The sequence below is a fragment of the Eptatretus burgeri genome, chromosome 2 (assembly GCF_056783735.1).
Source record: "Eptatretus burgeri isolate ZD-2024b chromosome 2, Ebu_testis_v1, whole genome shotgun sequence".
Taxonomy (NCBI): Eukaryota; Metazoa; Chordata; class Myxini; order Myxiniformes; family Myxinidae; genus Eptatretus; species Eptatretus burgeri.
Window position 1 is genome coordinate 23,320,166 of NC_140962.1, and position 13,297 is coordinate 23,333,462.

Here is a 13,297-nt window from a genome sequence, read left to right on the forward strand (position 1 = left end):
TGTTTTGGAAAAAGATGCTCATGCAAACTTTTATTTAGAAGCATGAGAGGACAGCATCGGGGTTCAAGGTGGCAAAAGACCGGCTATCTCTTCTCTGAGCAAATGCAAAAAGGGACGGAATGATAAAGTCCATGAGGGTGTACCGTTCCCTGACCCGCATGCTCTCAAAGGCAAAAACAAACACTCGCTGCCCATGTTTTTGAGGGCCAACAGGAAGGCGTGGGTGATGGCAGCAATTTTCATGGACTGGTTCCATAACTGTTTAGTCCCTCAGGTGGAGAGGTACTTGGCAGAACAAAACCTTGCGTTCAAGATTATCCTGCTCATCAACAACACTCCTGGCCATCGTGGGGACACGACGGTGGCTCACCCAAACATTAAAGTGATCTTTCTGCCACCCAACACCACCTCCCTGATCCAGTCGCTCGACCAAGGGGTAATCTCGACTTTCAAAACTTATTATATTAGAGGTGCGAGCCTCCACCATCAATGCCTGCTGGCAAAGCCTGTGGCCACAGGCAGTGAGGAACTTTACAGGCTTTCCTGACAGCATGGAGGAGAGGCATGAAATTGTTGGGTTGGCACGGCAGGTGGAAGGGAAGGCTTTGACAACATGGAGCCTGATGAGTTGGATGATCTTATCGCCTCGCATGTCGAGGAGCTCACCAAAGAGTTGGATGCCATTCCCAAGGTTTCCGAGGAAGAGGAGGAAGCGGGCAGTGATGAGGAGGAAGACGTGTCGAGGTCCAACGTCACGGTCAAGTTCCTGGGTGAGATGCTGCAGGACATGAGGTCAATGACTGAGAGGTTGCAAGATGCCGATCCAGTCATGGAGCATTACCTCAAGTTCAAAAGGGGGTTGGATGATGTGATGCTCCCATACAAGGAGCTACATCGATACAGGCAGCAATCTACCAGGTAGCTCTCAATCACCCATTTTTCTCACCCTGGTCCATCCACCTCAGGAGCATCAGCACCATATTCTGCCTCTCCTGTTTCCCCTTCAGTGCACAACTCATCTGCATTGGCAACCTCACCTGCATCGGTTTCAGCACCCTCACCTACATTCCTTTTGGTGCACAACTCATCAGCACCTTCACCTGTCATCTTCAGAGGAGTTTGTTGATTTCACTGAATATTAATTCATCATCATTGTCATCATCATCATCATCATCATCATCATCATCATCATCATCATCATCATGAAAAGTCAAGTGTGTTTGTGAAAATAAATATTTGAAACGGTACCTGCTGCTATTTTATTTTTTACTTTTATGGTACGGTTGGTTAATCACTTTTAATAAACTGTTAATCACATTCCTTAAATAACCATTGGAGAAGGTACATGGTGTTGTCGTTCTTTTTTAAGCATTAAAAAAAATGAAACTGTAATCATGTGCATTCATGGTCGAGAATAATTTAAACTTTAAAAATTTTCCCCTATGAATCAGGAACTTCCAGGAACCTATCCCCCCTTTTCCCCATTGAAACAATGTGTGACATTTGCGGTGTCACCATTTGCGGCATTTTTCATGAATCACGAACCTCCGGGAACTTATCCCACTTTTTCCCATTCAAACAATGCCCCAACATTCACGATGTCAATATCCGCGGTTTCGCCATTCGTGGTATTTCCATGAATCATGAACTGCCAGTAACCTATCCCCCTTTCTCCCATTGAAACATTACCCCAACATTCGCGGCATTTCCATGAATTACAAACCGCCAGGAACCTATCCCCTTTTTTTCCATTGAAACAATGCCCCGACATTTGCAGATTTGACATTTGCGGCATTTTCCAGGAACATACGTCCGACAGTATTTATCTGTAGTCACAAAAATAAAATTATCAAGGAATATCTTTCTGAAGAAGTGCATAAATGATCAGGTTCCTTTGACTTTGCATCACAGGCACAAGACAAGGAACTTCAACGAAGGAGGAGACCAAGAATCCCATCAAAGCATGTGCTATGATTGCCAACACACAGTTGTTTGTCCATGCTCTATCCTTTTTAAGGGCCAAGTGTCAAGTAAGGAAATATAGCACGTACCATATTAAAAGTCTTTGGGACAACTCGGCCGGAGTTCGAACCACCGACCTCCCTGACTCAGAGTGGACACTCACGATTATGCTCCCAAGTCTGCTTAATGTTATTTCCATCATATGTTCAGCTTCTGTTGAGTCTAATACAATCCTACTATTAATTTGCAATTGGTCACTGGCTTTGACACCAATACAAATTTTATTAGAGACCCTCAGCATCAAAAAGCAATATGTATCAAACAAACAGTTTCAAAGGGAGAACCTCGCTGCCATTAGAGCATCTAAATTTGCATCAGATGTGGCAATAAAAGTGAATTATTTCTCTGAGCTTGTCTGCTCAATGAAAGAAGACGCAATTTGCATTTTTGTTGTCTCCATCGCAACCCCGTTTGGAATCCCATGCGGGCACGGGCAACTTGCTCGTGATAATAAATGTGCGTTGTTATAATACAATCTATATATGGATTACCACACTGTGTTGTATATGGCGCTGAGCTATGATGTAAACCCGGTTTGATCCTGCAATGTGTTTCAACGATGTATAGTGGCAAAATACACTGGATCAAGACTTCCTCGAATAATAATTAGTTTTAACAAGTCTGAAGATGACAATGGTTCACGAGCGGTATTTGACGATGTAGATTGTTTCAGAAGTCAAGGATGAGACAATGTGATAATTTTTGACCAAGTTATAATTAATTATAGTGGCCTTCAATCTACAGCTGCAAAATGTCGAAAACCCGGTTTCGTTCAACAACTTTCAAAATTTTACCTTTGCAGAGTCTTTAAAGGTCAGAAAACAATGTTGTGGACATTAAAATAAGGAAACAGGATACGTGCTATAGCTTATTGGAATTATCTCGTCGAAGAAGGTCGAAAACCCGGTTCGATTCTCACAACTTTGAAAATTTGACCTTTGTGAACTTTAAAGGTCAAAGGTCAAGGATTATGACCTTTGGTGCATAACTTCCTCTGGAACATTCCAGGAACAATATAACATCATATAGGCTATATGGCATTTTACACTCCTCGGATTATCCATACTTTGATGAAATCGGCGTAAAAACAAACTTGAAGGGGGCGCCACGGGCAAGGTGTTCGAGATAGAGCAAAATGGTTTCAAGACTTTAGGTGGGGAATGACCTCAAGATTATGCATAAAAATATTGTCATCCTAGCTCTCAAAGTTTGGGCGATCATAAGATTTTATGTCAAAATTCGCAACTTTCTAAGTTTTTGACCTTGTGACCTTAACCTTGGGATGAAAATGAAAAATCGGACAAGTTTTAGATAATTCATTTTGCTATTCCAATACCGAAGAACCCATTCCATTCAGTCAATTCCCTAGGAGAAGATAGATTTTTAATCCGACTACCCCCTAAAATGGATATTTTTTGGACGTGGTCCACCCACAATGGGCGTAGCCACGCCTTCATCCAGCAAAACACAACTACACATTGATATCGAACACATAACCAAGTTTCATCAAGATCGGATCAAAGTCCACAGAGTTATGCTCTGGAAAGACAGACACACAGACACACAGACAGACAGACAGACACACAGACATAACGAATATAGTGGTCACTCTGGCTGGTGCTCATGAACCAATTAATACTGAGGGACAAAAAAAAGTTTAAAACTACGACAATATAAGAGCACAAAGGATGTCTAAATCTCATAGACATGCTATCACAAAGGATGTCTAAATCTAGGATGTCTAAATCTCATCGACATGCTATCACAAAGGATGTCTAAATCTACAATGTCTAAATCTCCTGGACATGCTTTCATAACTTAATTCTCCAAATACTCAAACCATATCACCAATAACCTTCAGAAGTATATGCAAACACGTGTCTAACCTGTGTTCACATTCGTCGTGGTAGAAGGGCCTTGGTTTTTTTCTGCAATGGCTGATACACTGATTCAACGATCGCTGTTATCAGCTCAGGTCACTCCGCTCCAGACCAAGACATTTATCATCATTTAGGGCAAAAGTCTCTTGGCCAGAAAGGACAGCCAATTCAACTTGTAGCATAAAAGTTACATTTCTAAAACTCCATTTGTTACAGTTTAGAATACATTAATATAAATTTTTCCCCCCACACTTTCATAACTTAATTCTCAAAATACTCAAACCATATCACCAATAACCTTCAGAAGTATATGCAAACACGTGTCTAACCTGTGTTCACATTTGTCGTGGCAGAAGGGCCTTGGTTTTTTTCTGCAATGGCTGATACACTGATCCTATACTCTACGCCAGGTGTGAGCCTCTCTAACACTGAGAAGGCTTGATCAGGTCCGACCAATCTTTCCTCAGTCTCTCCATGCTGACCAGGTAAGGGTATACCTCGCACACGATACCCAGTCACTCCTGCACAGAGAGGATGCAGTTTGATTGATTGTTTCATAAATTATGACATGATCCATGTTGATGTGAAAAATTTGCCTCAAGTAAGTAACATCACAATTTGTAATTTGCTTGCCTGGAGAAGCAACCCTCTTCCACGTGATGGTGAATGCTCTATTGTCTGGGTTGCTTTCTACATTCAGATCCTTTGGTTTGGCAAGCTCTGTAGAAAAGCAAAAACAGTGAAACATGAATATATACTTGATTGCACATCATAATGACCTGACAAATAGTCGGTTATTTTTGATCGAAGAAGAAATAATTTTACAAAAACTTTTCGAATCCCTCATTGATGCGGCAATGGATAAGCACAGTTGCATAATATTTTATCCCACAGTCAACATGATTACTGCATACCTGTGTTGACATTTGTGGTGGCAGCTGGACCTTCCTTGCCACCCTTAATGGCTGAAACACTAATCTTGTATCCTACACCCTGGGTGAGGTTGTCCAAGGGCAGAGAGGTCTGACTTGGTCCCACCACACGGTCTACAGACTGCCCGTGTTGTCCGGGCAGGGGCTCTCCTCGCAGCCGATATCCCGTCATTCCTTCAAAATAAGAACAAAACCTCAGAGATGTATAACAGCAGCAAATGCATGCAAAACAAACAATATTACAGCTTGTGGTTTGAAGTTTAACAAGGAGATGGTTCAACTTCGTGATTCATTTTCAATGTCGAAAAACGTCTCGTCTCAAAGTAACTCTCATTCAAGGATATGTAGCTACACTAATTTCATAACAAGATTCATAGCTTCAGCCTCACCATTTGCATCTTGCATTCACATGATGTCCTGTCCTCCTTGGGAGTATATTTAACAGCTGACACATGATGTCTGTACAGTCCTGAATGAAAATCACTTGGTGATAGGAACGTTGCATCTGAGTCCTACCTAAAACTTGGTGTTGGCTTAGCGGTTAGGGTGGTGGCTTGGGATCCCAGTTGGGATCCTAGGGTTCTGAGTTCAAGCCCCATTGTCCGCTGAATTAACAACAGGGGGTTGACTCAGACTACCATCCTTCTGAGGTCGGCAAAATGAGTAACAGTGTAACAGCCAAAAGGCTGCACACAAAGGGAAGGGGTATTGACAGACTTATTAAATCTGGTATTGGTGTGGTGCAGGCATGATGGGCCGAATTGCCTCCTCCTGTGCAAAAATTTCCTTGTAATCCCTGTAATCCTTGTAGTGAGCAGCTACACCAGTTGATGGTGCATTCATTTTCGAAAAATAGATCTTTCCAACTGTAACTGATATTTTGCAAACTTGAGGGCTGTTGCTTGACTTTTGTGAAACCTACATAGGGCATATTGCTCAACTTAATTTGTCTGACAAGTTTTGATGTGGAACAATGTAAATATAATGTACTGAAATGGATGAGTTTAAATACTTGAGGTGTGCTGTGTAATGCATCATTACAAGCTCATTGGTGCTTCACCAGAATGGCAACTTTAGTCTGATTCATTGGCCGAAAATAGAATTCCTAAACCAGAAAGTCCAGGAAAGCTCAAAGGAGAGCATACTAACAGTGAGCTGCCCCACTGCCCTAAATTTGAGAGGCATTATGATCCTATTTTTGACCTATTTTTACCTCTGCCACTGAAGGTGGACGGTGGTTATATTTTCACCCCTGTTTGTTTGTCTGTCTGCCTGTGTCTGTGAGCAGGATATCTCAAAACATTATGGATGCATTCGGACGACATTTGGTGGACAGGTTCGGTGTGTGACAAGGACAAATTGATTAGATTTTGGTGAAGATCCGGATCTGGATATGAGGATTTTAAAGTGATTCTTCATTCACCATTGAGAGACCAGGTAAAAACGATATATAGCATGATATTTGAAAACTTTGTGGATGGATTATGACAAAACTTTGTGGATGAGTTGGGTAAGTGACAAGAACAGTCCGATTAGATTTTTGTTGAGGTCCGGATGCAGAACTGGCCCATCAGTTGGATACAAAACATAAACTGTTCAGCTTGGTGGAGGTATGTGTTCTACCGAGTGCTGTTCTAGTTCTACCTGTTATATATGAAGAAAATCATTCCCTCATTGTTTGAGACAAAATGAATCCATCGGTCAACAAGAAAGGTGCTTCAATAATTATCACCTCTCGGTGTTTAATCGTCAATTAAATGTAAAACGACGACAATTGCAACATACTGCTGGTATTGTAGATTGTAGAAAATGTGGGAGACAATTCGATAATTGCATTTGCACAAAAAACTTTTCAATTTAGAAATTACAACGGAAAAACAAGCTCGAATGAGCTAAGATCCTTGTCCTCTTAATGATGACGTCATTAAAACGAATATGACGTCATTGTGATGTATCAGGTTTGCGATAAATTATCTGTGCTAATGCCCGGCTTGATTCCCGCAAACAAAATTCAAACAGCTTGCCTAGTTTCGGAGATAATGGTGTAGGCGATTTCTATTAGCGGTGATATTATGATGTCAACTTTTTTCTAGGAAGAATTTCCAAAATCGGAAATGGTTACTGCCTGCGCGTGGGCTTTCTGCATATACATGGCAAGTTTCACGAAGTTCCGATGAAAACTCTGGGTTGTGAAACAAAAAATAGGAATGACGTCATAAAAATTGATATGACGTCATAGTGATGTATCATATGTGCAGTAATTCATCTCTGCTAATGGCGTGTTCGGTTCACGCAAACAGAATTCAAAAAGCTTGCCTAGTTTCGGAGATAATTTTTTAGGCGATTTCTATTAGCGGATATATTTTGACATCATAACTTTTTTTATAGGAGGAATTTTCAAAATCGGAGATCGTTACTGTCTGCGCAGGGTATTTTTACATATATATGCCAAGTTTCAGGAAGTTTCTATGAAAACTGTAGGCTGTGAAACAAAAAAGTCCACAAGAACAACAACGTGAGTAAGACTTTGAGATCCTCCACGAGGATCTAATAACATTTTGTGCTGTTTGAATTGATCATTCACATGAAAACACACCAAAACAGTCATGGTTGAAACCAACATGACGTCAGTGGGCAAATGAATAATAAAAGGATATTCAATTAAAATGTTTACTGATCTGGGCAAAGAAACACAAATCCCTCAATTGGCAGGAAGTTTGGCACATCTTTAACAACAAGCTGAGAGCATCATAGTGTTTTGCATGTTTCAAGAAAATCTTTAATTGATAGGTATATCCAATGATATTCATTTACATCGTGGGAAATCTGCCACCAAATAAAATTTGGATTGTAATTTGTGTTTCTGACAATTAATATGATGTAACAGTTAAAATCACTTTGTTTCAAGCCATTTCTCACCTGGAGATGCAACTCTCTGCCACGACACCAGCAGAGACCCCGTAAATGGATCAGTTTCAACATCAAGGCCTTCAGGTTTTCGCAGGCCTACAAAGCAAAACATTTTAAAAACAATCTGTAAGCCTTAAAGTGCTGTATAAATTATCGAGAAAAAAAACAGGAATTGATTGTTTAAATAGGCGCTTTCTTTCCTGTAACTGAAAGATGAAATAATTTCAAACCTGTCTTGGCAGTTGTAGTGGCAGAGGGGCCTTGTGTCTTGCCATGGACCACTGAAACACTGATTGTATAGCCAATGCCAGGGGTAAGACTGTCAAATGGCATGGAAGTTTGCTCAGGTCCGACCAAGCTTTCCTCTGTTACCCCATGTTCACCTGGCAGTGGTACTCCACGCACCCGATAACCCGATACCCCTGAAAAGCATTAATAAATGGTGACATCAATCCAGAAAAAAAACGCTGGTGGTGACAATTTGGGATAATTATGGAATTTAATTCTTTCCATAGAGTAAGTAGTTAATTTTCCTGCAATAATGATAGATTTGTATTATTTACCTAATTTACAAATAACCAACTGTTGTTCACGTGTGCAGGGTTAAGCAATTGTTTCATGTCCATCCATCCATCCATCCATCCATCCATCCATCCATCCATCAGATTGCCTGTCTGCAAACGTCAGTTTATGATCGAGGAACAACTTATTCAAAATTTAACGTTATATTTTGAACACAAATCAAAACATGATTAGGAAAACAAACCTGCCGTTTAACATTACTTTGGCTCTGAATCCGTCCCGACCACACATGAGCACGGAGGAGTGAGATAACTTTTTACTCCGTCTGCCTGCCCAGCAGTCACACAAAATTGAAAATCATTCCAAACAGGAAACTTAGTGTTATTACTGTCGTTATAAAGGACACAAACAACAGGCACGAAGAACTAATGCAACATGTTAGAATAGGGTGGTGTAACCGACACTACGTCAACGACGGTAAATTCTGAAATTAATTAATTTATCCACCTTCAAACCTCTTTACACTTTTTAAAATTGCGTTAAACACTGTACTTGAAGACTGTAGAACACAAATCGCCTTCGTAATACTTCCAATATTCTCCAGTTTTGCAATACTTGGACAAGTTCTAGAGGGTGGTGTATGTAATAGATAGTGAAGCACAGCCCCCTGGGTTGTGAGTGTGGCATGTGAGAGGGACTGTATCAGGGTGAAGAATAAATTTTTTGTAAGATAGGTTAGGGATACCTTTTTAGCTTGCTGTCTTCGTGTTTACAAACAAATTGGATTCAGTAGTGTTTGAACTTTTCATGTACTGAGCCAACCCTACAGTTGTCAATCTGTGCACTTGGTTGAGCTCCATCAGGCTGCCGTCTCATTCTCGTTTTGGCAGTTGTATTCTCGGGATTGTCAAACATTTTTTTGGATGGTGAGGAATTTCCTTGTTTTTGATATGTAGTTTGTTGATTTCTGAATGTGGCGAGTTTATTATTCCACAACTGTATTGGAATGCTGGGACTTATCATTGGTTTTATGGCTTTGATTTTGTTTCTTGCGGTGAGGTATATTTTCAGGATCAGCCTAATTCTACGTTGGTATTCTTTGTCAATTGTTTTGTGCATTTATTTGTGACATATTTCGTGGCCCTCTTCTACCCAGAAGTATTTATATTATGCTTCATTATCTGGCTCTTGTATTGTTGTATTTAGGTCGAATTTTATGTTGGCCATTTTTGTTGGTTTACCTTGTACGAATGTCAACTTGGCACATTTATCCAGGCCAAATTCAATTTTATTGTCTTCAGAGTATCATGTCACTAATTTCAGTTGTTCTGCCAATCATTCGTCATTCGGTGCAAAGAGCTTTAAATCATCCATGTGCAGTGGCTGTGTCACCTTCCCTGTTTCGTTGGACATTCTTATATTGGATGTATATCTTTGCTCATTAATTAACCACATCTTTGCTCATTAATTAGGCTGCTGATTGGGTCCAGGGCCAGGCAAAACAGGAGGGGTGAAAGGCTATCACCCTGGAATATCCCGAGTCATATCTTCACCCCTGGTATTTTGAGCTTTCCTTCTGAATGCTGTAATATCAATGTGGTGGGTGCAGCAATCATTTGCTTTCTCAATCAGTTTTAGTATTTGGGGGTTGATCTTTTGTACTTGCTATGAATGTGGGACACTATCAAAAGCTTATTTGTAGTTTCAGGCTCTGGACAATTTGGTTCTTCTCGTTTTACAGTTTTTGAGTATGGCCTTTTTTTGGTGAAGATCTTTTTTTGGTGTATTAGGTGTATTTTTTTGGTGTAGATCATTTTTTGGTGTATTAGGTGGTCTATTGTTTGGAAACTCAAGGAAATTTGATGCAGGTGGAGGCCATTCAGCCCATCATGCCTGTGCCACATCAATTTATCAACACCAGAACAAAAAACAACAAAAACAAAACATTTTGCATTTTTCTTAAGTGTTTTATTTTGTAATTTTAATAGCTTTTTTCTTTCCAGGAGAGGGGGCAAGGGCATAGACGGTCTTGGGTAAAAACACACATCATCAACCACACAACACTCTTGATGAAACCCCCACCAACAGCACTCCGTACACATGCACACACACCCATCAATGCTCAAGCAACCTAAAAGTCTTGCCAACATCCCAACACCGCTCTATCTCCATAACTTCCAACTATCTACCTAAATCCAATTATAACTTATCTACTTTTTCTGCTGCCACTACCTTTCCAGGGAGACCATTCCATTCACTAACTTCTCCCTGAGTGAAAGTCCCCTGCCTTACTACCATCTTAACTCTCCTCTTCTTTACTCTCAGGCTATGGCCCCTGGTCCTATCACTATCTACTCTGCTGAATAATTCATCTGCACTTATTTTATCTATAGTTTTCATTACCTGAAACATCTCGATCATATCTCCTCGTAACCGCCTCCTTTCTAGTGTATAAAGCCCTGTCTCCTTCAGCCACTCCTCGTAGCTGAGTCTAGATAGGTGCGGAATCAAATTTTTTTGAGTATTTTGTTCCGTAGCATCCTCAAAGCATGCTCCGTAGTGTGTGTGTGTGTGTGTGTGTGTGTGTGTGTGTGTGTGTGTGTGTGTGTGAGTGTGTTTCATGTGTGTGCGTGTGCACACGTGTGTATGCAATCAAATTATTGCCAGAGTGGCAAACCCAGAAATAACTAACTGCAAATTAGTAATCTGGGACTGTGATGGCAATTTTTATATATATATATATATATATATATATATATATATATATATATATATATATATATATATATATATATATATATATATATATATATATATATGACTTTCGTGCAACAGTTTGTAAGAATCTCTAAATTTTCAGGATAAAAGCACTCACCTGGAACAGCAACCCTCTGCCATGTTACAGTTAAGGCTCCGGTCTCAGGACTTGTTTCCACATCCAGAATTTTTGGTCGTTTCAAGGCTGCAATATGGTTGAGGATGAGACACAAGTGACCCAAATACATGTGATCCCAAATTCGTGTATTTTATTAAAATTCACGATGTAGAGTCTCCAGCGTCAATCATTGGTGTTCAAAGTGCCTGCACGGGAACTCAAGACATGTAATGGAACATCGACACTGACAAAAATACCTGCTAGTTCACAGTAAAACTGTGGGCATTGAAGTGACAATAAAGGTCATTCATCTTTTGAAATGTACAGATGTTACACTGACATGACTGGTTCAATTACTTTTTCCTTTCAATAGGATATGTGTGCTGCAATGTATGAAGCAAACAATCTATCAGATCTATTTTGTGCCATAAGGAAAGTATTAGGCCGTGGTAAGATCGGTGTTCATTGTGGCCTTGTGAATGAAGACTTATCCTATTCTACTTTGACGATTTTAAATCAAAATCACTATCAAATGACCAACTGCAAGTTATGTTGAAGTAGAGTGTGGATTCCATAAAACGAGTGTCAAGCTCTGTTATACTTTTCACGAGTGAATCAGGGGTCGGAAAGACGTAACAATGTCGAAGAGAGACAATGAATGCCACTCTCAAACAGTTCATCTAAAGGCACAACCACTTCATACTACTTTGTTCCCCAATGTACATGCTGTGATACCACACCTACCCCATTAAGTTCACATCACTTTAGTTGGATTACAAATACATCATTTATATGACAATGGATAATTCCATGGAGTTGTGGGATTTTAACCAGCCAACATTATGAACTATGTGCTCAGATGGGAACATCACACGCTAAACAATTTTGCTAGTTTGAATGGTTGTGTCATGTTTCTGAGGCTGACAGGATAGCTCACAGGTAGCATGTTCGCCTTCGAGCGATCGATTTTGGGTATGGTTCTCGACCTGATGATAAAATGTCACCCTGGTGCATCACAAGCAGGGGCTTACATCATCGAGCATGCCATTTGTTGGATAGGATGTCAAACTTGATGTCTTATCGCTGCCAGCATTCTCTGTTCAAAATTAAACATCCCGTGGCATATTTTGCAAAACTAGGCTTTGGTGTGCTGGAACCCTGGCCAAATTCCTGCCATAATTCGTTGCATCACGTGATGGAGGGGTGACCAGCTCAAGGTTGGTTCTCAGAAACTTTCACGACTCGTCACGAGCACCCGGACGCTCTGTCAAGAGTTTGGCACACCTCGACGGTAATGCGTTTGTAAAACCTACCAGACATTTTCACACTGAAACGAAAGATGATAAATATTTTCCTTCAGACTCCAAAAAGCCTTCTGACCTGTGTTGATTGTAGTTGTTGCCGCTGGACCTTCGTTTCTGTTTTGTACAGCTGAAACATTGATCCTGTATTCCACACCAGGGGTGAGTCCATGCAAAGGAAACGAGGTTTGACTTGCACCCACCAACTGTCTTTCATGCTCTCCTTGATGCCCAGGCAGGGGGAAACTCCGCACCATATAGCCTGTTACTCCTGAAATCAAATGAAAACAGCACAACACAACACATTGAGAATGATACTACCAATGTAAATATTGCTGAAGATGAGTAGGCAATCATATTCTGTTCCAACTCCTTAATATCATTTATACACCTATCTTACAATCACTGCTAATTATCTCTCTTTGTGTATTGAAGTACTTTCAAATGAAATATTGCAAAGAGGGATCTTAATTGGGGCTAAATAGAGCTGTGAAAGAACAGTGCAGACATTCATGATCAAGTATATCCTCCACTTTAGGTGAGCTGTGCATGACAACAAAGGAACATTCAAATAACATTCAATCACCAAACCTTTGTGGCAGATGAAATTCCATAAAATGGCATTAGATGAAGGGAAGGCTTGTGGAGATACAAAGCTTGAACATTTTGGTGAAAGGGAAATGTCTATGTTAAAAGTGCATCATTTTTCAAGAACTAATCACTTAAACTTCTGTTTGTCATGAGAAAGGAAAGCACAATATTTGTGGGTCATCATTGGTTAGACATTTATCGGTATGTTGTCCTGATGAGGGTAAATAAGCCTGATATATCTGGATAGGCGGCACTGTTTGATGA

The 13,297-nt window shown here is 40.3% G+C and overlaps 1 protein-coding gene across 5 annotated transcripts in view; it reads right to left on the bottom strand.

The window, feature by feature from the left end:
• LOC147031599 (uncharacterized) overlaps positions 1–13,297 on the bottom strand; it is a 595,949-nt gene that overhangs the window by 68,154 nt on the left and 514,498 nt on the right. For all 5 annotated transcript variants that reach the window (XM_085865857.1, XM_085865848.1, XM_085865859.1 and 2 more), the window contains 7 exons: positions 12,522–12,713; positions 11,142–11,228; positions 7,975–8,166; positions 7,754–7,840; positions 4,817–5,008; positions 4,536–4,622; positions 4,232–4,423 (listed from right to left, as the gene is read on the bottom strand). In XM_085865857.1, the coding sequence (XP_085721983.1) occupies positions 4,232–4,423; positions 4,536–4,622; positions 4,817–5,008; positions 7,754–7,840; positions 7,975–8,166; positions 11,142–11,228; positions 12,522–12,713 (1,029 nt within the window). The remainder of the gene's footprint in view (positions 1–4,231; positions 4,424–4,535; positions 4,623–4,816; positions 5,009–7,753; positions 7,841–7,974; positions 8,167–11,141; positions 11,229–12,521; positions 12,714–13,297) is intronic.